This window comes from Lagenorhynchus albirostris, chromosome 9 (genome assembly GCF_949774975.1).
Source record: "Lagenorhynchus albirostris chromosome 9, mLagAlb1.1, whole genome shotgun sequence".
NCBI lineage: Eukaryota > Metazoa > Chordata > Mammalia > Artiodactyla > Delphinidae > Lagenorhynchus > Lagenorhynchus albirostris.
Window position 1 is genome coordinate 54,315,279 of NC_083103.1, and position 24,332 is coordinate 54,339,610.

At 56.1% G+C, this 24,332-nt stretch overlaps 1 protein-coding gene across 1 annotated transcript in view; it reads left to right on the forward strand.

Annotated features, from left to right (window-relative positions):
- Window positions 1-22,626, forward strand: part of CAPN5 (calpain 5) — a 37,920-nt gene extending 15,294 nt beyond the window's left edge. Inside the window, exons 3-12 of the mRNA XM_060160099.1 lie at window positions 8,215-8,423; window positions 11,726-11,918; window positions 12,754-12,947; window positions 13,633-13,710; window positions 15,112-15,307; window positions 15,947-16,069; window positions 17,193-17,389; window positions 18,309-18,424; window positions 18,949-19,085; window positions 20,039-22,626. Of these exons, the coding sequence (XP_060016082.1) occupies window positions 8,215-8,423; window positions 11,726-11,918; window positions 12,754-12,947; window positions 13,633-13,710; window positions 15,112-15,307; window positions 15,947-16,069; window positions 17,193-17,389; window positions 18,309-18,424; window positions 18,949-19,085; window positions 20,039-20,221 (1,626 nt within the window). The 3' untranslated portion in view covers window positions 20,222-22,626. The remainder of the gene's footprint in view (window positions 1-8,214; window positions 8,424-11,725; window positions 11,919-12,753; window positions 12,948-13,632; window positions 13,711-15,111; window positions 15,308-15,946; window positions 16,070-17,192; window positions 17,390-18,308; window positions 18,425-18,948; window positions 19,086-20,038) is intronic.
- Window positions 22,627-24,332: the final 1,706 nt, after the last annotated feature.

A 24,332-nucleotide genomic window follows, 5' to 3' on the forward strand; every position in this document is an offset into this window, starting at 1 on the left:
TGCTCTGTGCAGGCATGTGAGTGTCTCTGCCGTGCTCACTGCATGTCCCCGGTAAAGCCTGTGTGTCCCCGCCTCGTGGTACGCGTTCTCTTCCCAGGAGCCACCCCTCCCTGGGCCCCCTCCACACCCCTGCCCCCTCCTCCTGCCGCTTTCAGGGCTGAGGCCCAGAGCAGGTGGTGACTGGCCCAAGGTCAGACATCAGCATGGGGTTTGAAACCAGGTCCCGTGACACCCAGCCAGGAACCAACAGCCCTGACAGTTTTTTCTCCAGTGGCCCCCAGACCAGCCTCTGTATGGGGCATGGAGAGAGCCATGCTGAGGCCTCGGGGAGACACTTGGGGCCCACAGGGGATGGTGGGGACCCACCAAGCCGTGCTCAATCTGGAGTCACCCTCCCTTGCAGGGTGGCCGGGCAGGAGGCAGACGGGACAAGGGAGTGGCTGAGAGGTGGGGTGGGATCAGGCCTGTGCCCCGATTTCCCTAACATGCTGTATGTCCTCAGGCAGCCCCTGACCCTCTCCCAGCCTCAGACCTTCTAAAGGGAACAGCCTGGTTCTCTGAAGCCCCTTGCGGCCCTGCCCCCCCACTGACCAGAGAAGACCCATGTCACCATGTCGCCTTAGTGCCCCACCTGACCCTGACCCTCACTCAATTTGTGGACGGTGACAACAGAGGCCCGGGGAGGAGGCTGCCGGCCCGAAGTCACAGAGGGTGTGTGGAGGGGCCGGCGACGGGGTGCACGTGGATCAAGCTCTGGGTCTGTGGACCTTCGACCCCATGACCCTGGCCCCCTGGGACAGGAAGGGCCGATGCCCCCATCCCATCTGAGGGCCCAGGCCCGGGCAAGGCCGGCTTCTCCCCCGAGACAAGGGCAGGCCCCGCTTCCGAGGCCGCTCTTGGGGCTTTGCTTGGGAACAGCTCCCCAGGCAGGTCTCGCATCCGCGTGTTCCTCCACCCCTGAGCCCTGCCCAGAGCAGCTGCTGCCGCCTCATTTCCCTTCCCCAAGCCCTGCCCTCCAGCCCCAGCCTCCATCCACTCCTGAAGATACTTCTGGGAGGGGTGGGGGGAACAGAGACGGGAACCCAAGCTTCCCACCCTGAGGACAGCAGTAGAAGGCCTGGTTCTGCTCCTGAGACTGGGTTGGGGGGAGTGCAGGGAATGGGAAATGAGGACCTGCTTTCCACGGAACCCGTGAGAAACCACCGAGCAGAGAGACCCGCCGTTTCCTGAGCTCCTGCCTCCCACTGAGCCAGTGTACGGTAGGGTGAGGGACCCAGCCTGGCGCTGCCGCCAGCCACCACCCGCGTGACCCTGAGCAGCCTCTCGGAGCCTGTTTGCTCATCTGTCGGTGGGGATAGTAATGGTTCTTTCCTCATCGGGTCACTGTGAAGATGAAATGACTTAAAGCTAGTGAAGCACTGAGCTTCCTGAGAGGCACACGGGCTTCCTCTCTGGATTTCCTCCTTGTACTTTCCCAGTCGCTGTAGACACAGAGTCTCACTTTGCACCATGATTCTGAGAGGAGGGTGTTAGGAGAACCTACTTACTAAGGAAGAGTGTAGGGTTCAGAGAGGTGTAGTGAGTTGCTTGAGGCAACACAGCAGCCAGTGCTTAGGCAGTGTGGGGTGGAGGGATAGGCAGGGTCCAGGCCTGGCTCTGTGGTTGGAGAGAGTGGTCATGGGGGAGTGGATTCTCCTCACCATTACCAGGCTTGGAAGGGCCCGGCTGAGGGAACCTTAAGCCCTCACAGTCGAGCCTGGGAGCCTAGCCCGAGGGGCCGCCCAGGTCTCTGAGCGTCTGGCTGTGCTCACTCCTTGTGAACAGGGATCCCGGGGCCCCCTGCAGGTGTGTCCGCACCCCACGCTCCAGGTGGTGAGCTGGAGGCGCTCCTCTCCCAAGGGGCTGGGGGTGGGGATTGCCCAATCTTCCTGGCTTCTTCCAGCCGTGGCGTCTGAAACTCGGGAATTTGAGACTCTTGGAATCAGAAGCTGAGAACTGAGAAACCAGATGCTCAGAACCAGGGACCCTCTTGTTCTGAGGATCTGGAGAGGACTGTGGCTCACCTCACCCAGCTTGGGTAGCACAGGAAACTCCACTGTAGCCCCTCAGCCTGCAGCCCTACTGGCCTTGTTTAGAAATGCTCCTGGCTGGCCCTCTGGGGTCCCAAGCAGAAATGTGTGGGAAGCTCCCTCTCTGCCACACGGACAGACACACACGCACACACTTGCACGTACACATGCATGCTTCTGTGCACACACTCACACACGGGCGTTCACTCACTTACCCAGGGTCCCAGCAGGATTTGAGCCCAGCCACTTGGGTCTGGGTGGGAGTCCCTGGGGGAGATCACCGGGGGGTGCTCCAGGTGCTGGGGCACCAGGGGGTACTGTGGCACACCCATCAGTGGGACTCTGAGGTTTCTGGGTGATTCTGCAGTGGGTGGCTGTTAATGGGCGCACGAGGGGCTCCAAATCCCACAGAGTTCTTGCCTCACTGCCCGGTCAGCCCAAGGAGGTGCCTCAGCCCCTTCAGGCCTGTTTTTCCCATCTGCACAGTGGACTGTCGTTAAGGTTTTCCTTTCTCCTCCTGGGAGGGAGGTTGACCAGGTCCCCCCGAGGTTTGCACACACCATGTACTCCACACACCAGCAGGGACGACCCCTCATGTGTGCACAGCCCTCCACAGTCGATGCAGTACAGCCAAGGCCGTTCTCCACCTTCGTTCCCACAACAGCCTTGGAGGGAGGGTAGGTAGATGCGGAGACACTGAGGCTCCGAGAGGCGGCCTAGTCGAAGCTTAAGTCCCAGCCACACACCGGGGTTGGTAAATTGATGTCCAGCATCAAACGACAATCAGTATCAAGGCTACAGAGGACAAGGAGCTTTATTTGCAGGTCTTGGGAATTGCAACGGGGGCGACACAGATTCAGGTAGAACCAAAGAGCGGTCCAGGGAAGAGGAAGTCGGGCTTGTAAAGGCGAAAGCCATAAGGTCGTTAAAGGAAATATGTGTCCTTGAGGCTGTCAAGAGTTATTTTAGGGTAAGGATCCAATAAATATCTTGAGTTTCTGGAACACTGGGCAAACGTTCCGGATGGCTGCGTTAAGACAAGAAGCGGTCAAAGTTCGGATTCCGTGCAGGTGATGACGTGCAGAAATCACACTTTCTCAGTGGCCTCCCAGCTCCGTTTTAGAGCGCTGTCTTAGTAAAACTGACTCCATTTGTATTTTCCTTTCACACCAGTAGTGTGTACAAGCTCACCAGCTGTCCAGGCCCTCGCTGCGGCCGGCATTTGGGGATTTTCCTCCCAGAAAGACTCAGCCAGCTGTGGAGCTGGCCCTGGCCCTGTGCCGGGCGGTGGGGATCGGAGCAGGAGCTTGGGGGAGGGGCTGCTGGACGGCGCCCAAGGGGAGGGTGGAGTCAGGAGGACCCTGCAAGCTGCTGCTCAGCTGGCCCCGGAGGGACAGGGACGGGATGAGGCCGGCAGAGGGAGCCACCCGTGCAAAGCTGAGGTGGCCTGAGGCATCACGGGGTGTAGATTCCTATAGGGCCTGAGGGAGGCAGTGTTCAGGGGTGAAGCTGAGAGCTGCCTGCAGGGCTTTGAATGCCGGGCCAGGCAGCTAGTGTCCCTGGCGATGGGGCTTTTCAACTGTAGTCATGCGAGAGGAGAGAGACAGCCTAGTGAGCCCTTGGACCCATCCCTCCACCTCAACCACTGCCAACTCGTGGTTGCTCTTGTTTCCTCTACAACCCCGCTCCCCCCAGGCGGCATGTCATTTCATCTGTAAATATTTCTGGATGTATCTCTGAACGATAAGGACTCATTCAAAACCCAGAACCATAATATCTTAACATAACTAAAATCACTTTATAATAATTCCTTAATATCATCAAATACCCAGTAAATGTTCTGGTTTCCACTCTGGGTCACAGATGTTTATATGTATATTTTACAGTTTGTTTGAATCAGATCCAAAGGTCCATTACTGCAGTCCGTTGGTTCCCCTTCATCTTTTCATTTTTTTCCCTTGCAATCTAGTTGCTGAAGAAGCCAGTCATTTGTCCTGGGAGTTTCCAACCATCTGGATTTTGCAGGCTTCTTTTTCATGGTGTTGATTAATATTTGTCTGTGCCCTGAGTTTCCTGTGAGGTAGCACTCACCTCTGGAGGCTTCATAAGATGCGGCACAATTTTTTTTGCACAACTGCTTCATAGGCGAAGTTGTCTCAGGAGGTACATAATGTCGGGTTGTCTCTTTTTTGTGACATAGGAACCATCGGTGATCCTAAATCGATGTTAGAAGCCATGATTACCTAAATCCATTATTTGTCAGTGGTTGCAAAAGAATAGGAGTCTAGGACTTCCCTGGTGGCGCTGTGGTTAAGAATCCACCTGCCAAAGCAGGGGACACGGGTTCAAGCCCTGGTCCGGGAAGATCCCACATGCCGTGGAGCAAATAAGCCCGTGCGCCACAACTACTGAGCCTGCACTCTAGAGCCCGCGAGCCACAAGTACTGAGCCCTTGTGCTGCAACTACTGAAGCCCGTGCGCCTAGAGCCTGTGCTCCGCAACAAGAGAAGCCACCACGATGAGAAGCCCGCCCACCACAATGAAGAGTAGCCCCCCGCTCGCCGCAACTAGAGAAAGCCCGCACACACAGCAACAAAGACCCAACGCAGCCAAAAATAAATAAATAAATATATTTTTTTAAAAAAAAGAATAGGAGTCTAATATTCTAATTTCTTCTCACTTCTTAGATGGAATTCATCACCAGATAAAAACCTCCCTTCATCTGCTCTTGGTTACTCTATGGCACAGTTTGTATAGAAAAGTCAGGTTAAGTCTTTGATTTTTTTTTTTCTTTCGATTTCCAGTTTCAAAAAAATGAGTTGTTTCCCTGCCACCCTCCAATAGTGACTAATTATTTGTTTGTGTTAATATCATCATGGTCTCATGGATTTGAACATATCGGATGTGTTTTCATTCATCACTGTCATTATCCTTTACTGCTGCTCAGATTGGCCCGCCTTTGGCTAGTGGGAGCCTCTTCAGATTGGTCCTGAATCCTCTGGTTGCTTCCTTGATTTCTGGCATGACCGGATGTGGTGTGGAGGGTGTCTGGTTTGTGTGCCCGTGGGAGCACACCTCCCTGGACAGACTGCTTCCTCTCGCTTGGTACCCTGGCTGGCAGCAGAGAGGGGCTGAGGGGTGAGAAGGCTGGCCTGGGGCTTCCTTGAAGGGCTTCCTTGAAGGGCTGTGGTGTGGGAGGGAAATTGAGGCCCGTGGAGATCGCTGACTCTTATCACAGGCCCTGGAGCCTCATTAGCTGCCTTTTGAGTAACAGAGGGTTCAGAGCCAAGCCCTGGGTTTAATGATCCTCCCGTGGCCCCAGTGATACCTCCCAGCTCCTGCAGGGCTCCTCTTCTTCCCTCCCCCCTCCCCCATCCTTCTTCCGCATCCCGTGCAATCCAGAGCTTTCAGAGCAGGGAGGAGTGGAGGAGGGTGCAGTGGCCAGGCCAGTGTTCCCAGCTTCCGACTCTCCATTGCTCTGTGCCCCTGCATGTACCCCCTTTTTTGCAAAATAAATTTATTTATTTATTTATTTTTGGCTGTGTTGGGTCTTCACTGCTGCGCGCGGGCTTTCTCTAGTTGCTGCGAGCAGGGGCTACTCTTCATTGCGGTGCGCGGGCTTCTCACTGGCCGGCTTCTCTTGTTGCAGAGCACGGGCTCTAGGCGTGCGGCTTCAGTAGTTGTGGCACATGGCCTCAATAGTTGTGGCTCTCGGACTCTAGAGTGTAGGCTCAGTAGTTGTGACACACGGGCTTAGTTGCCCCATGGCATGGGGGATCTTCCTGGACCAGGGCTCGAACCCGTGTCCCCTGCACTGGCAGGCAGATTCTTAACCACTGCGCCACCAGGGAGGTCCCTGTACCCCATTTTTGATACACTTTTCTGTCCTGAAATCAAGTGTCAGGGAACCTGCCAGGGATCAGGGCAGAGGCCGGCCTGGGAGTTTTCACTGAGAAAGGACACCCAGTTGACTGAAAAGGGACCAGCTAGTAATCAGCCCTTGCTGGGTTCTAGACTCTGTGTCAGGCTCTGAAGCCCTGAGTGTGAATCCTGCCTCCCTCACTGGTGCCTGTGGGTGGCCTTCTGCAGCGACTTCCTGCCCTAACTCTCAGAAGACAGCCCTGAGGGTTCAGGCGCTTAGGCACTTAGCTGGGCTCCATTAGTGGCTGTAGCGCCTCTCACTGTGCTTATCATTTTCATTGTCTTGGTCCCGAATGTCCCACTAGGGAGCATTTCTCTTTGCCAGCATCCCTGTTGATGGTTAGAGGCGTGTAAACAGAAGCATCCTTAATGAGGGTGGGGGTTGGGAATGGCTTTTGGCTGAAGTCTCTGTGCCCAGGCTGCTCCGGACCTTGGGATTTACAGCCTCCTGATACATCTCTGGCTCCTCAGGCGGATTGCCTGCGTGCCCTCCCCCATACCTGGGAGTGATTTTCTTCTAGAAGATGGTTCTTCTGGTCTTGATGGGGTTTGGCTCCTCTGGGTCCTTGCCCGAAAGGGCCAGCAGGTCCCCCTGACTCAGCAGGGTGAGGGTTTTTTCCCCTGCCTCCCCACCTCCTGCTGCCCCGAATTCTTCTGTTTGTCCTAGTCTGCTGGGGCGATGCCCACTGCCAGCTCTCAGGACACCTGCTCAGAAGCTACTGCTTGTCCTCCAGGGTCAGGCCCACCACTCCCTTCTCTCCATGGCCCCGCATGTACCCCGTGTCAGCCTCAGCACTCGCCTGTGTGCCTACCTCTCCCACCAGACTGGGAGCCTCCCGAGGGCAGGGACCATGTCTGAATCATCTGGGTCCTCAGTGCCAGTGTGGGGCTGGGTGCAGAGTGGTCCACACTGATAAAGAACTCCTTATTTGGAGGCAGACAGACCTGCGTTTGAATCCTGGCTTCAAACCCAGGTCTGCCTGCCTCCAAAGAATGTGTATATTTTCTAGCTGTGTGATCCTGCCCTCTCTGAGCCTTGATGTTCTCATCTGTAAAGTAAGGATGGATATATTAGTAATTTCATGGGGTGGTTGTGTGAATTGAACCGAGATAACCCATTGCAGTCACAGGCTTGGTATCTGGCATTTCCAAGATGCTCCATAAATAATCAATTTTATTAAGAGTCCCAGTGGATGCCTGTGTATTTATTCATTCAGTTAACACATGTTTATTGAGGACCCTCTCTGAGCCAGGCCCTGGGCTAGGTGCTGGGTGGATAGCAGTGACCAAGACTGACGTGTCTCTGCCCTAAGAGAGTTGACATTCCAGTGACAGTATCAGCACTGAACACAATGTCACACACTTGTGTAATTATAACTGGGGAGAGTGTCTCAGAGGAGAAGTGCCAGGGGCCGTGAGTTGGATGGACAGGGGTCCTGGCCTAGTCTGAGGAGTCAAGGAGGGCTTCCTGGAGGAGGAGGGTAGGCCCTAAAGGACAAGTGAGAGTCAGCTGCAGGAAGAGCAGGTGCAGAGTTCCTGACCAGAGAAAGAACCTGGAGCAGGGCGCAGTAGGTGGAGGCTGGGGTGGGTGAAGGTAGAGACACGAGCCTGAGGACAGAGCATATTAAGGGTTTGGGCTTTATTTTCCAGGGGACCTGATCAGAAAGATCACTCTGCTGCTGTGTGGGGCAAGAGCAGATGTGGTTGCTGATGCTGTTAGTGTCCCGGGGCGAGGAGATGGGGGACCGGGCCAGGGTGGTGCCGGGGGGCTAGAGAGGAGGAGATGCATTTTAGCAGAATGTGGGAGCTCAGATTGCATGGAGAGAGGGAAAGTGGGGAGGCCGGCATGGCTGCCGACTTCTGGCTCGGGCAGGGCAGGGGGCAGGGTGGCACCACTGACCAGGCGGGAACTTGGGTGCATGTGCTATATTTCTGAGGGGGAGGATGCAGATGGAGGCATGAGGAAGGGAAGGGGAAGCTCATAGAATCTTAGAATGACAGAGCTGGGAGGAGCCTCAGGGGGCCTCCAACCCCTTCAGGGATGGGGAAACTGAGGCCCGGAGATGAGAAGGATTTGCCCAAGTCCCATACTGGTTCATGGCAGAGATGGGAATTGAACCCAGTATTCCTTTCCATTTGATTCCCTGGAGGCATGCAGCCCCACTTCCTCAGGAAGCCAGCCATGACCCTCAGTGTGTCCCATCCTGTCCCCCTCCCCGTCCAGGTCATCCCAGACTGGAAGGAGCAGGAATGGGACCCCGAGAAGCCCAACACCTACGTGGGCATCTTTCACTTCCATTTCTGGCGCTTCGGGGAGTGGGTGGACGTGGTCATCGATGACCGGCTGCCCACAGTCAACAACCAGCTCATCTACTGCCACTCCAGCTCCCGCAATGAGTTCTGGTGTGCCCTGGTGGAGAAGGCCTACGCCAAGTAGGTGCCAGGGTCGGGCGGCCAGGCTGGGGTGGAACTGCTCTTGGGCTCTGTGCGGGTGTTCCTCTAGCTGGGGCTCCAGGCACAGAGAGGTGAGGGGCAGGTGCAAACACACACAGCGAACTCAGAGCCCGGCACCCAGAGCACAGCCGGGTGTGGTGCAGGCCTGGACTGCAGGGCCTCTGGGTACCTGGTGTCAGGTCCCCACAACCCGCCCACATAGGGAAGCCCGCTTCCACCTGGGAAGATGAGGCCCAGGCAGGTGTCCTGCAGGTAGCCGGGGGCAGAGCCAGCAACCATATTCAGGTCGATGGTTCTTTTCCAAAGATCCAAGTTGCTGAGCCGTCCCTGGAGGCCTTGCTGGGCATGTGGTGTCTCTGAGCCTGGGCTGGTTGAGGAGGTTGGGACAAACCCCTGCCTATCCTGCTGGCTGGGCCTCCCCTTCACCCACCCACTGGTCTGTCTACCTGACTGTCCAGCCATTCTATCTTTGCTGCCCCTCCTCCTGCTCTGTGCCAGGCCCTGGGTTCCCAGCATGGGCATGAGCAAAGGTTTGCTGAGCTGTGGAGGGCTTTGGGGCAGAGTGACCTGCCCAGGCCCCTGCAGGACAGGTGCAGGCCTGGCGCAGGAGGGCCAGTGGGGTCAGAGACCAGCTCTGTGGGAGCCTCTCCTTGATTCTTCCTCCCAGGCCTGTTTGTCACTCTCCTTGGATAGTGTGGTGTGTGTGTGTGTGTGTGTGTGTGTGAAAGGAAAAACAAAAACTCCATCATCAAAAACAAACCCATGGAACCCTCTTGCACTGTTGGTGGGAATGTAAATTGATACAGCCACTGTGGAGAACAGTATGGAGGTTCCTTAAAAAACTAAAAATAGAACTACCATATGACCCAGCAATTCCACTACTGGGCATATACCCAGAGAAAACCATAATTCAAAAAGACACATGCACCTCAATGTTCATTGCAGCACTATTTACAATAGCCAGGTCATGGAAGCAACCTAAGTGCCCATCGACAGACGAATGGATAAAGAAGGTGTGGTACATGTATACAATGGAATATTACTGAGCCATAAAAAGGAACGAAATTGGGTCATTTGTAGAGACGTGGATGGATCTAGAGACTGTCATACAGAGTGAAGTAAGTCAGAAAGAGAAAAATAAATATCGTATATTAATGCACATATGTGGAACCTAGAGAAATGGTACAGATGAACTGGTTTTCAGGGCAGAAGTTGAGACACAGATGTAGAGAACAAACATATGGACACCAAGGGGAGAAAGTGCCGGGGGCTGGGGTGGTGGTGGGATGAATTGGGAGATTGGGATTGACATGTATACACTAATATGTATAAAATAGATAACTAATAAGAACCTGCTATATAAAAAAATAAAATAAAATTGAAAAACAAACCCATGAAAACATGTCGGAAGATTCCATTTTTAGTCCTAAGAAAGCGAAACCCGCCCCCTGGTGGTCAGTTGGTCACCATGGTCTTTGGTGCAGGCTCCTCTCCTCCCGCTCTGGGAGACCCACTCAGTGACTCAGCGGGCTAGCTCTTTTTTTTTTTTTTTTTTCTTTTAAGTAAAATTTTTATTATTTTAAAAAATTGTCCAAAATATAATATTTATCATTTTGACCATGTGTAAGTGTACGATTCAGTAGCATCAATTACATTCACAGTGCTTTGTACCCATCACCACTGTCTGTATCCAGTATAGATGATGATACTTTTCATCATCCCCAACATAAATTCTGTTACCCACTAAACAATAACTCCCTCTTTCTCCTTTCTCCCAACCCTGGGAACTTCCATTCTGCTTTTTGTCTCTATGAATTTTCCTATTCCAGGTAACTCATGTAAGTGGACTATTTGTCCTTCTGTGTCTGCCTTATTTCAATTAGCGTAGTGTTTTCAAGGTCCTTCCATGTTGTAGCATGTATCAAAATTCCGTTCCTGTTTATGGCTGAATGGTATTCCATTGTATGTGTGTGCCACATTTTGTTTATCCATTCATCTGTCGATGGACACTCGGGTAAACTGTTTCCACCTGCTTGCTATTATGAATAATGTGGCTATGAACATTGATGTGCAGATATCTGTTTGAATGTCTCCTTTTAGTTCTTTGGAATATATATCTAGGAGTGAATTGGTGGGTCGTATGGTAGTTCTGTGTGTACATTTTTGAGAAAACACCAAACTGTTTTTACACAGGGGCTGCACCAGTTATGCTTGTTGTTGTTGTTGTTTTTAATTATTTACTTTTAAAGTTATAAAAAGAATGCATGTCTGTTATAGGAAATCCAGAAAATATAGGAAACCATGCAGAGGATAATAAACCTCTCCTAAACTCCTGCATATTCTCCCAGGTTGCTGTTCACCCCTTCCCTGTTTTGGGCCATCTGGGTTAATGGGGCAGCTCCTCTGTTCCGGACAGCAGGACATTGTCCCCTCAAGGCCCCACCCCCTCTCCATGTCTTCCATTTCTGCCCTTTGCTCTCCCTGCACCCTCCCCCCACCACTGGCAGCTCTTTTAACATCTTTGATGACTTTTTTGTTTGTAGGTTACCTTGCAAAACCTGTGCTGGTGTTTTGTGGGCGCATATTTTCAATTTATGGAAATGGTATTTTGTCATAGATCCCATTCTGCTTCTCATGTTCGCATTTGGCACTCTGCCTTTAGGACCCCAACCTTTTTCCTAACATTTAAATAAGGAGCCACAGCTGTGTCCTAGCACCTGATCTATTGCACATAGTAGATGCTTAATCTTCTTGAAATGAACTATTGCATACATTTTAGACATAATTGGAGTCCGGCTGTATTGCCTTTTCAAATGTAACAAGCAGGCACTAGCATTTTCCCTGCAGTAGGAATTCCTTTACAGTGTTTTCTTCAATGGCTGCTTGAGATGCAACATTAGCTTTTAAAACCAGTTCTGTTGTTAGACGGTTAGGTGATTGCTAGTTTTACATTGTTATAAATAATGTTACTCGTCCAGAATTATGTCAAAAGACATAGGAACTTTTAACACTTCTGAAAAGAATTGCTGGATTTCTGGACAGCTAATTTTTGAAGATGGGCTATGAAGGCCAAGGGGAATTTGAGTGACAAAATGGTGTGGTTCAGTGGGACAGACGTTGGCCTGGGAGCTGGAGACCTGGGTTGGCTCTGTTGTGTGGCCTGCTGTGTGACCTTAGCAGTTCTCTTGACCTCTCTGAATCTCAGAAATCTCCCCTATCAGGTGAAGGATTTAGACTGGCTGGGGAACATGAGCTGGGAGTTCTTTCCACATTGCTTCCAGGCTGGCAGGCTGTTACCAGGCCCTGGATGGAGGCAACACAGCGGATGCGCTGGTGGACTTCACAGGTGGGGTTTCCGAGCCCATCGACTTGACCGAGGGTGACTTTGCCAGTGATGAGGCCAAGAGGAACCAGCTCTTTGAGCGCGTGTTGAAAGTGCACAGCCGGGGAGGCCTCATCAGTGCTTCCATCAAGGTGAGAACACAGAACCGAGCCCCAGAGGCGGCCCCTCCCCTTCACTGACCCTGATTGGGGTGGGAGGTGACTGGCTTTTCAGGGAGAGCCCCTGCCCAGGTTGGATCACAAATCCAGACCCTCAGCCTCATGGAGGGGAGCAGTGAGAGGCTGCAGCCCCTCCCCAGTGCTGGACAGCACAAGCCGCGGGCCCCCTGCCCTAACCTTACACTACGAAAGGCCTTGCCCACACTGTTCAACTAGCGTCCCCCTTTTCCAGCCCTTTCATAACGGAGTGATAGGTCCTTTGGCCAAGGTTTAAGGCATCACAGTTGCGAGGCGATGGGAAGGCGAGGGAGCCCCTACTGCCTGCTGGTACAGGCCTGGGCTCTTCGAGACGATCGTCTCATTTCATTGACTGCTCACGTTTTGGGTGGGAAAGTTGGGACTCAGTGAAGGCAGAATTTGAACCCAGGTTTGGCTGACCCAGTGGTATGTTGATAAAAGACTGGAAAATTTAAAAGCCCTGGTTTGCTGACTTCTGTGGTGTAAATTCTCCCACCGTGGTTGATTTCAGGCTAACGTTTTAACAACCAGATTGCAAAACTGAGCCAGTGCTAGTCGACTCCAACTCAGCCCTGGGCCGATCCCACTGCAGGTCCCTTCCTTTATCCCCCACTGCTGTTCCCCGGCTTTGTAAGGGGCTGTGAATGCGGAGGTCAGTCCCTAACCTCAGAGGAATGTCTCCCCTTTGTGCGGGGCTGCCATTCCTTCCCCGTCCTGTAGGGGGTGGTGTGGCCTCTGGCTCCAGGTGGAGCCTGCCCTGCCCTGCCCTCTGAGCAACTGTGTCCCACAGGCAGTGACAGCGGCAGACATGGAGGCCCGGCTGGCGTGTGGCCTCGTGAAGGGCCATGCGTATGCCATCACTGATGTGCGCAAGGTGCGCCTGGGCCGTGGCCTGCTGGCCTTCTTCAAGTCAGAGAAGCTGGACATGATCCGCCTGCGCAACCCCTGGGGCGAGCGGGAGTGGAACGGGCCCTGGAGTGACACGTGAGGCCCGGGGCTTGGGCAAGGACAGGGGGCAGGCACCGGGAAGACCCCAGGTGGGTGGGCCGGGGTACGAGGGCTTGGGCAAGGACAGGGTGGACTTCCTGGAGGAGGTGGCACCAGGGCTGGGCCTTAAAGGATTTGGGGGGAGGATGACATTAGGAGAAGACTTACTTTGGAGCAGGCATGTGTGTGGGGGGATAGATTCAGCATGGGCAGAGGTCTGGAGGTGGGATGAGCTGATTCCTATAGGGGATGTAGAGACCAGTCTTGGCGCTTGAGTGGGGAGGAAAGCAGGGAGGGAGGCCACCAAGGGTGGGAATGGGGGTGACTGCCCTGTGCTTGGTTAATGGCCCTGGTGAGGCCAGGAGAGGAGCAGAGCCTAGGCCCCCAGTGAAGGAGCTCCCTTCACTGAGGGTCAGTCCCCCCACTTGCCCCAAGCCTGCAGCTTTGCTCCCAGACCTCCGGATCCCCGGCATGGTGGCAGCCCACGGTTGCCTGAGAGAGTGGGCAGACAGCACTTCCTGGAGAGGGGCCTGGGCATGGCCCTGGGTGCCCCCAACTACACCCACACTGATGGAGGCCTAGTGCTGAGCTGTCCCTCATGCCTCCTGACCCTTGCCAGAGTGGCCCTGAGGGCGTCCCTCTGATACTCCTCTCTCTTCCCTCCCCTGTGCTCACATCCCAGCTCAGAGGAGTGGCAGAAAGTAAGCAAGAGTGAGCGGGAGAAGTTGGGTGTGACTGTGCAGGATGACGGCGAGTTCTGGTGAGTGTGCTCTTGCCCTGGGCGGATGTCCAGGGCTGAGAGGGGAGCCTCCTGTGTGCCGGGCAGGAGGCGCTGGACAGGGAGGCGGGAGCCAGGGCTCTAAGAATGCCCCACCATCAACTTGCCGTGTGGCCTCGGATAAGCCACTGCATCTTTTTGGGCCTGTTTCCTCCTCTGTAAAGTGAATTGGGCAGAATGGACCCTTTGGTCCCCATAGCCTCCACTGCCCATGTCAGGGGACCCTGGGCTGCTCTGGTACCCGGGCTGAGCCCTCGGCAAGTAGGCCAGGGTACCAGCAGGTGGGGAATTGACCAGAGGGCAGAGGGCATGCTGGCAGCCTGATGCCGAGAGCAGGTAGGAAGAGGAGAGGCCCTTTGGAGGAGCTAAGACTCAGGGTGCAGAGGAGCCCTTGGGCGAGGACAGAGACCCAGCCCAGAGGCAAGAGAGCACACTTGGGTTTGGGATGGGAAGAGTGAGTTCAGGGAGGTGAGGAGGTGAGCTTGGAGGATGGCAACAGCCTTTCTTAAAGAGCATGATAGTGACTCCTGCATTCATTCACTCCTGCATTCATTCATTCGGCATTCATTCATTCTGCATTTAGCCCTGCTTGCCAGGCTCAGTGTCTTTCTTCAGCAGGACACTTGATTTGGAGACTGAACCACTTCCTGGAGGGATACAGGGTACCCTGTGTGTGGGAGATGTTGTGAGGGCCCCAGGCAGATCCAGAGGCAGATGGCAGTGATCCTGGAGGTCCCCTCCTGCAGGTGTCAGGGGACCCGCTGCAGGAGGCCCCCCAGGCCTTTTGGTCTGAGATCCACTTTGCCCAGTCTGGCTCAGGGGCCAGTCAAATTAAAACATAGCAGTAGAAAACCCTCATCAGGAAAGGGCTTCCTCCTAAGGCCTTTCTCAGATATGTTCACCCTTGATGCATGTATGTGCACACTTGAAGGTGGGTGGGCACTTCCCTTCCCCCCGCCCAGTCTCCTGGAGGTGTGGCAGTATCCTGGCCACTGCAGCTCGCCTACCAAGGGGTTTCCACCACTAGCTGTGGATGACAATGGATGGAAACTGTAGAGAGCTGTACACATTAGTTATTCATACTATTAATAATTGTAACGGCCAGCCTTTGGCAACTCCTGTCTGCTGGAAGTTGTATTACATGCTTTTATTGTCATTGCATTGCTTAATTCCTGCACTGACTCTGAGGTAGGCAGCTGTCATTAGATTTATTCCCGTTTTACAAAGCAGGAGACTGAGGCCAAAAGAGCTGTGAAGGGTCCGTGTGATGCCATGTCCACACTTGCTGTGTAGGCCGTGGTGCAGAGCATGTGGGGCGAGTGGGCAGGCTGGTGGGTGGGGTGGGGTGGAGAGACCGGCGGCTCAGCCCCTTGCCACGCCCAGGATGACCTTTGAGGACGTGTGCCGATACTTCACGGACATCATCAAGTGCCGTCTGATCAACACGTCTTACCTGAGCATCCACAAGACGTGGGAGGAGGCCCGGCTGTGCGGCGCCTGGACGCGGCACGAGGACCCGCTGCACAACCGCAGCGGGGGCTGCATCAACCACAAGGACACCTTCTTCCAGAACCCGCAGGTGGGCCTCCTTGGGGATCCCCCCCGCCCCCACCCCTTGAGCAACTGTGGGGCCCTCGGCGCCGTCCTGCCACGGACTCCGGCACGACCTCGGGTACATCCCTGTACCTCCGTGGGGTTCGGTGCACCGTTTGTACAGCGGGGTTGGATGGGCGTGTCTGGGAGGTCCTGTCACGCGCAACCTCACAATATGACCTGCAGGCTCTGAGGACTAATGAGCGCCCTGGTAAGAGTTACGGGGACATTGTATTTAGAGGCTGAGCTGGGGCCTCACACCCCTTGTTTTCACACATGGTGCTGCTCCTTCTGGGGAGACTTGGCCAGGCTGGCTCCCCACGGGACTCCTCCCCTGCGGCCTCCTCGGTCATGACCCTGGCACCCGCCTGGTCCTCACGCCCGGTGTGCCCTCATTGAGCACCAGCTGCATGCAGGCTCGGAGCTGAGCCTCCATCGTTTCCCCGAGTCCTCCCACCCCACATGCGGGGTGGACACTGCCAGCCCATCTCACAGATGAGGGACTGAGGCTCGGAGAGGTGATGTGACTTGCCCAAGTTCACACAGCTGAGTTCCGGGCCGAGCTTCGGGAGCCGTTTTCGGTGTGGTCTCACCGTGCGCCCCTCTTCCTCTGCTGCACCCGCAGTACATCTTTGATGTCAAAAAGCCAGAAGATGAAGTGCTGATCTGCATCCAGCAACGGCCCAAACAGTCCACCCGCCGGGATGGCAAGGGTGAAAATCTGGCCATTGGCTTTGACATCTACAAGGTGAGGCCAGCTGGGACCCCTGCTCTGGGTAAGGAGAGTTTGGGGAGAACACTCTAGAACACTTTGGTCTCCGACATCACCCCTGTCCCCCTGGCCACATTGGCTGATGCCATGGTTGTGCTGTGACACAGGTCCTGTTTCGATCCCCACAGAGGCCCAGCCTGCCTCGGATTGGTCCCACTGGAGCTCTCAGCCTGATTTCTTCTTGCCCAGACCCACAGGCTGTTTGGACGGGGAAGGGGACGATTGCTGGTGGTCGGGCCTAGGCTCTGGGGGGCCCCCCACGGCTTCCTCCCTCAGGGCTCTGGCCCCCCTGAGTTGGAAGCCTTGCTGGGCACTGGGAAGAAGCATCCTGGGCAGAGCCAGGAGGGCTTCCCACTGGCCACTCCCCTGGCCTGGGCCCCAAGGCCTTCCACACGTTGTGACGCCCCGTGTGTGACGACACGCAGCGTAGCGGGGCGCCGTGGGCCTGCCAGACACCAAGAACCTAATGAAACCAAGTGCATGTGCTGGGCCCACGGCTTGAGTCGAGGCCCTGGCATTTGATGTGCTGGGTCGTATCATAACCGTTTGTCCACGTCAGCATGTTGGAACATTCACTGCGTGCTGACGTTGTGACTTTGACGTGACATGACCTTCGCTGATGTGACTATAGCTTATCATGGCACTTATTCCAGGAATTGTCCAGCATGTCCCGGCAGCTGGATGTCATTTCATGGACACATGCTGTGTCCTGCGCAGATAGTGATACTTGATTCTGTTGTGATGTCAGAAACCCCGCAGACATTGTCACCAGGGGGATTCCCATTGCCACCTCTCTCAGTAGCTTTATGAGATATAATTCACCTACCATATGACTCGCTCACTTAAAGTGTATTTGTAGAGTTGTGCGGCCATCACCACAGTCAATTTGAGGCCACTTCCATCACCCCAAAAAGAAACCCCGCACCCTTTAGCCGCCACCACCCAGTTGCATCCACCTCCCTCCCCGCCAGCCCTAGGCAGACAGATTCTCATGTACTTCTGACTCTGTAGATACGCCTCTTCCGGCAACGAGGGGGAGATGTGGGGTGCGGGGTGGGGTGAGGGGCTCTGTGTGACCCGATGTCTCCGCCCCCGTCAGGTGGAGGAGAACCGCCAGTACCGTATGCACAGCCTGCAGCACAGGACCGCCAGCTCTATCTACATCAACTCCCGCAGTGTCTTCCTGCGCACGGAGCAGCCCGAGGGCCGCTACGTCATCATCCCCACCACCTTCGAGCCAGGACACACTGGCGAGTTCCTGCTCCGAGTCTTCACTGATGTGCCCTCCAACTGCCGGTGCGTGGGGACTGGCTGGGGGCCTGGGTTGGCAGGGCCTAGGTCCACACCAGGCTGGCCCGCAATCTGCAGCCCAGAGATCTTCAGTGTCGTCCTAAGCCATGGAGCCTGGGCCTCCAGCCTCCCTGGCCTGACATTAGCATCCATCCCCTTTCTTCCCCTTCCTCTCCTCCCCTGTCCCAGCCTCTCTTGGCCACACGAAGGAGCAGCTGCTCACGTGTGCAGAGCGCTTCACAGTTTACAAACAAGCTTTCACTCAGCTCATTTGCTCTTCCTGAACCCTCGGGTGGGAGGCCTGACCCCTTCATTTTATAGATCAGAACTGGGGATCGACGTTGGCTGGGGGTGGTTTCTGAGTCCGTGCCACCAGTGGCAGAGTCCGGCTAGGTGGACCCTGAAACCACCCCCATCCCTGCTGCAGTGCAGACCTGTGCGTCCCACACTGCCCTCCCACCTTACCTTGCTAGGCGGCCCAGAGTCGGTGCTCCCTGCCCACGTCCCAGACTGGGGGGGCAGCTTGTGGAATTAGCGGACCTCGGTCCCGCCAGTCTGTGCTGTGTTGGGCAAGCCCCTTCCCCCCAGCGATCCTGATGCTTCCTAATCCGTAAAATGGGCAGAGTGGCAGTCACTTATCTCCCAGGGCTGTGTGAGGATTAGAGACAATACCTGTAACATCCCAGCAGAGTGCTTGGCACACAGTAACGCTCGGTACATTGCTTTTCCCTTGGGAGGGGAGGGGGCACCCTTGGGTAGGGATGGGGCAGCGGGAAGCTTATGGGGCTTTGTTTGCCCGAGACAAGCATTGTCTGGACTAAACGCTGCTCTTGACCCCCGCCCCACTCTTCTCGAATCCCCTGACCTTCCGTCTTCCCGGACCCTCTCCATCACCTCCCGCCCCTTCTCCTCTGCCCTGCATCAGGGAGCTACGCCTGGATGAACCTCCCCACTCCTGCTGGAGCTCCCTGTGCGGCTACCCCCAGCAGGTGACCCAGGTGCATGTCCTGGGGGCCGCCGGTCTCAAGGACTCCCCAACAGGTGAGCTTGCCTGGAGAAAACCCCCAGCCCTCCTCCCCTCCCAAGCCACAGACACAGCCTCCAGAGCTCTCCTGCTCTCACTCATTGAATGAGCAAACCCATCCTGACATCCACTTTGGGCCCAGCCCTGGGATGAAGCTGGGCATGTAGAGAAGAACACGCTCTGCCTCCTGCCCTTGGGCGGCTTCCAGTGTGCCAGGGCAGTCAGCCGCAGGGACAGGCAGCTAGGAGGGAGGCTCAGGGAAGGCTTTTTGGAGGGGGGGCCTTTCTCCAGGCTAAGGAGGTATTAAGGCGTGAAGCCTGGTGAAGGAAGGTAGGGGAGAAAGGTGCTCCGGGCAGGGGGAGCAGCTTGGGTAAAGGTCTGGAGACCAGAGATTACCAGTGTGCCCGCTCCTGTCTCTGGAAGTTAGGGAGCTGGCCAGGCTCTGGTCTCCCTTCTCCTGAATACACGAGCCCAGGCTTCTGTCTCATCCGGGGCCTGTCCCAGCCCCAGCCTCACCCCGTTGCCCACTCCCTCTTTCTAGGGGCTAACTCGTACGTGATCATCGAGAGTGAGGGGGACAAAGTCCGCTCGGCCGTGCAGAAAGGCACCTCGACGCCTGAGTATGATGTGAAAGGCATCTTCTACCGCAAGAAGCCAAGCCAGCCCATCACCGTGCAGGTGACCCACCTGTCTGGGGTCCCTCCTGGGCCCCCCGCCTCGTGCTTCCGCACTCAGAGTGGCCGGGCCCAGCGTGGCAGGGCCTTCGACAGGGACCCAGGAACACTGGGTTCTGCTTCCCACTCTGTCCCTGACATGGTGTGGCCTAGGGAATTCTCTTGCCTGCCCCTCCCGGTGCCCCAGAGTCCCCTCTGTGGGGTGGGATGAGTTGGGTTAGCTGTAGGGATTGTGGGACCCAGCAGGGTCAGACTCCTGGCCAGGGACAGTGGGCATCTCTGCCAGTCTTGCCCCAAAGCCTTGGGAGTTGTTCCTTAAATTCCCCTGGTGGCAGATGGTGGGAGTGACTGATCCCCTGAGAGCAGGGGATCAGAAAGCCAGGGTCCTGGGCACGGGCTTCCTTCCCCTCTCAGGCCAAGGGGGCCACAGTTCTGAGCTCACTGGCAGGAAGCCCTCTGTCCCTGGGGTCCAGGCCAGCATCTCTCCCGGTGAGAAACCATCTGTAAACAAACGCTCGGGTACCCTGGGGGAGCTACTATAGGGTTTCCAAGTTTTTTAACACTGAGTCCTTCCGGATCAAATCACAGACCCATAGATGTTTGGGCTGGAAGGACCCTTAGGAGCCGTTGATCCAAACCTCATGTTGAAGATGGGGAAACCAGAGCAGGGGGTGTATCACTTGTCCAAGGTCACCCAAGGTCAACAGCAGAGCTAATAATGACAGATTTAACTGTATACATGGAGGGGAGCTTTGACATATGGGAGGAAGCCTGAGGCTCTGGCAGGGGCATGGCCTTGCCCAAGGTCCATGGTGAGGCAGACACAGGGCTCCTTTTCCTCAGCCCAGCTTGCATCACAGGAAGGGGAGTCAAGGCCCTGCCGCCGCTGTCAGCAGCCCTCAGACCCATAGTCCTTGTCTTGGAGATGGCCCCCAACCATCCTCTGTCTCCCTCCAGATCTGGAACTACCGAGTCCTGAAGGATGAGTTTCTGGGCCAGGTGCACCTGAAGGCCAGCTCAGACGACCTCCAGGCCCTGCACACCCTCCACCTCCGAGACCGCAACAGCCAGCAGCCCAGCGACCTGCCGGGCACCGTTGCTGTGCGCATCCTCAGCAGTGCCTCCCTCACGGCCATCTGATGCCGCCCATCTACCTGCACCCACAGTTCTCACCACCATCCGCATGTCCCCAGCCAGGCCAGGGACTAACCTGGGAGCCGGGACACTGGCGTCCTTTTCCCAGCTTTTCCACTGACTTGCTGTGTGACCTTGGGAGGTCTCTGTCCCTCTCAAGGACACTTGCCTCAGCGTCCCGAGGACCCCAAAGCATTCCCTTCTCATAGAGGAGTCGTCTTGCCTGAGATTTAAAATAGCCCTCCCTACCCCAACTGCCACCATGGCTAAGGGCCTCTATCCGTTGAAAACCTTGTCCCAAGGCCCTGCTGTCTGCCAGCAGAGTGCCAAGAAGATGTCACTTGTTTACACACAAACTACCACATCCCCAAGGCCCACTCCTGCCCCTTGTGTCCCAGACCTGCCCCAGTGTCCAAGACTTGCTTCCTTTGTCACCTACATCTGGTTTTGAGCCACCTTGAAAGGACTCTGGGCTCTTGGGTTCCTGCCCAGGCTAGAATTTGGGACATGTCCAGGTGACATCTGTCCATTCTCGAATCCCATCCACTCACCCGCCCATCAGGTATTAATTCAAAGGAGATTCGCCAAATGAATAAACGATGCCCATGAGACCCCATGTGGAGCCGGGCCTCTCCTCGCAGCTCTGGGAGACCCGGCGTCCGTCCTGGGCCTCGCCTCTGCTCTCAGGTCCTCTCAGATACAGACGCCCAGAGGAGCTGCAGCCACCTTCTCCTTCTAGGTTCTCATTGCATTCCCAGCCTCTGGTTTAGGGTCGCTGGAGAGGGGGTGGAGAGGAAGGGCGTCCTGCCTCCACTGCCCTGACGCGGGAAGCAGTGTGTCTGATGTAGTGGGCCAGGCGGGGAGAGACCTGAGAGGAGGCACCCCCCTCTGCTGCAAGACCTGGGCTTTTCCCGGGACCAGGGACTCTGGAGTGGTGGTCTCAGGCCCGCTGACATCAGTTTGCACATTGGGCTTGACAGGAGATGGTAAATCCATTGTCTGACCAGAGGCCCTTCCACCAACATTCCCCTCAAAGCGTAGCCGAGGAGACATCACCCTCTTGCTGCCTGGACCAAAACTCTCCTTTTAGTCCTCAACGTTTTATATTCTTTCCGTTTTAACTCTTAATTTTAACCAGGGGTTTTTAAAGGAAAACTGAAAGCCAGAACCCTTTTTTCTTCTTAAGCTCCAGTTCCTGTGATCCTCTGATTTTATTTCGATCTGCTTGGGGAGGGACGTGGCGAGGTCATACCTTCTCAGAGGAGGTCTGGAGGTGGATGAAGAAGATGGGGTTTGTACCTGGATGTTTTACAAGCCAGCACCTACTGCGTTCTTGGAGAGTGTTGGCGCTGTGACCATCTTTGGATCTCCCTGTGCCCTTCTCAGACTCCAGACCAGGTGATGTCAGTGAAAAAGTCCAGTTGGTTCAAGATCAGGAATTCCTGTGGCCTTGCTGGGAGTTCCTTTGGGGAACCTGACTTTTCAGCTCCAGATCTGGCTCTTGGGTGCAGTGACCTGGCTGGATATGCTGGATTCTTGACCCCTCGCCCTGGCTGGCTCTGCTCCTCTGTCCTGGCCTTGGGTCACGGGAGGGGCCAGGAACTGAATGACAAGGAGGACAAAAGGATTCCTTCTCGAAAAGCTGGGACTTCTCCTCAAGAACCCGAACCTAGGGTGAGGACTTTGCGTGTGACCGGGAGCAAGTTGCTTAAACCTCCTGTGCCTCGATTTCCCCCTCTGCAAAGTGGGGCCAGTGATTATCGTTTGTCAGCATCTTACTAGCAAGTGCTGTATAAGGGCAAAACAATACCCTTTCTCTATGTATCTTTGTATGCGTACACACTATACACAGTCATGTAATCACCACTTCTCAGTGTCTGTCTGAAAGGAAGACTCCTGAGTTGGGTGGAGTGTCGAGGGCCGGATAAGCCAGCTTGGGGCCTCTGGGGCCGACACACGGGTCTTTGCTCAGCCATGTCCACCTGGGCTACGGGGGCAAGCCAGGACCAGCTGGCAGACCTGTGTGGACTTTAGCCCGGGGGCTGGGCATTTTGTCCCTCGACTCCCTTCTCAGACAGAACTGGTTCGGCAGCCCTGCCCTTGCTCCCTGCCCCTCTTGGTTGGCTCCTGGCTGTGTGGGGATCCTGGTCCCCCGGAGGCCCTGGGGACTGGGCAGGTGAGGATGGAGCTCTTTCAGGCTGGGACTGGAGGGTGAGTGGGGAGAGCAGCCGCTCTGTTTGCCTGGTGCACCCTGCAGCCCACAGGGGCCTCAAGTCCCCATTTGCAGATGGGTAGGGCCCCTGCTGCACAGCACCCCGAGCTGGGCTGCGTTCTCCTCAGGGCTGAGCGCAGGGTCAGGGGAGTGGAGACCTGTTCCGTTCTCAGAATAAATGTTACCACAATTCCAGAAAGGCCTTCCTGTGTCTGTCTGTCCCTCTGGGGATATGGGACAATGAAGGGAATGTTTCCCAGGCCTGGGTGACTGTCTGTTTAGAGAGCCACGTGAAGGAGTTACAGCTGAAGCTGGACCCCGATGCCTGCCTGGTGGGACCGTGCTGGCATTCGGCTGTCCCTTCACCTGGCCTTTTCCCAAGTCCCGTCCCAGGCACGGGGGCGAGGGAAGCAGCCACAGTGCCTGCTCCGGGGCAGTGTACAAACTGGTGGGGAAGACATGCAGAGAACGAGTGGCGAGGCAATGTGGGAACTCAGGGTGTTCCCTGAGCCTGCTGGGGGCAGGAAGGCCTCGCCCTGAGCCAGTTGTGGAATAGAGGGGGGCAGCCGCATGAAGGGCAGCCGAAAAGGAGATGGGCTTATGGGGGTACAGGTGGATGGAGGGGATCAGAGTGGAGGCTGTTGAGGGGGAGATGATGGCAGCTCGAGCCAGAAAGGCGGGGGTGGCGGGGAGGAGAAACCAGAGAGATTTCAGAGGTAGAGTGGACAGAGCTTGGTGGCTGGGTTGGGAGTGGGGAGTAAGGGAAGAGTAAATGAACTAAGACCAAGATTTCCTCATCAGACTGTGAGAGAAGGATGTGCTGAGCGATGTGCCCGCCCTAGCGTAGTGCCTGGCCACTGGTGGGTGCTGAGTAGCCGTAGCTGTGCAGCACCTGGAGGGGACCACACCCCCCCGCGCCACTCCGCACCCATCCTCCGCAGCTCAGACCTGCGCTCTGCCTGGGGCACCATTTCCTCTTCGGGCCTCAGCTCTCCCATCTGTGTGACGCTGACACCACTCGCCCCCCCAGTCTGGCTGGCTCAGCAAGAGATGATGAGAGGGGTGGTAGGTATCGAGTGCGGACGGCAGGTGGGAGTCCAGCAGTGGGGACTGTTCAGGAGCAACTCCGGTCATGGGCACCCAGCCAAGCACACGCCAGCACCCAGGGGTCTTCAGGGGTCAGGATCGTCGGGTCAGAGGGAGCCCCAGCCTTGGCACAGCCTGGGTCCCAGCGCTGTCGCTTCCCACCCGCTGCTCCAGGCCGAGGCCGGATGCTCAGCCTTGCCCTCCAGGGGGCGCCGTCGGGCAGCTGTGCCGGGGAGGTGGCGCAGTTGGGCCATTGGTCCCTCCCTGGGTCCCCCACCCCATCCTTTGGGTGGCAGCCAGGTGGCCCCTTCCCTGCAGGCACAACCCAGTTACAGAGACTCCAAAAGAGTACCTCCCTCCGCCCCGGCCAAACCTGTCCCGGAGAGGCCTGCGTGGCTGGAGCTGCTGCCAGGGTCGCTGCAGGCGAAGGGCCACGGCGTGCAAGGGCCAGGTCTCAACAGGGAGTCCTCGGTGTCCCTGTCTTCGCTGATGCTAATAACGAACATGTTGTTCTCTCTCTTCCTCGTTTACCCTCCTCCCCTACTGTAAAATCGCATTTTCCACCTCAGTTTGCACGAGTCCCTGGTACATGCAGCGTTGCTCCCAGTCAGCTGCTTTGAGAAGGTTCCCCGGATGATTAGAGACAGCAGGCATCTCGCGCCCCAGCCCCCAGAACAAGCTGTGGGGCAGTGGCGAAGTGAGGAACTTCAGGGGGACGCATCTGAGGTGAGCCCTCGGGAAGTGGCCTGGGGCAAGGGCAGTGTCTGGGGGTGGGGGTGGGCAGGGCGGCAGAAAGGGCCAGGAGGCAGGGCTTGCTTC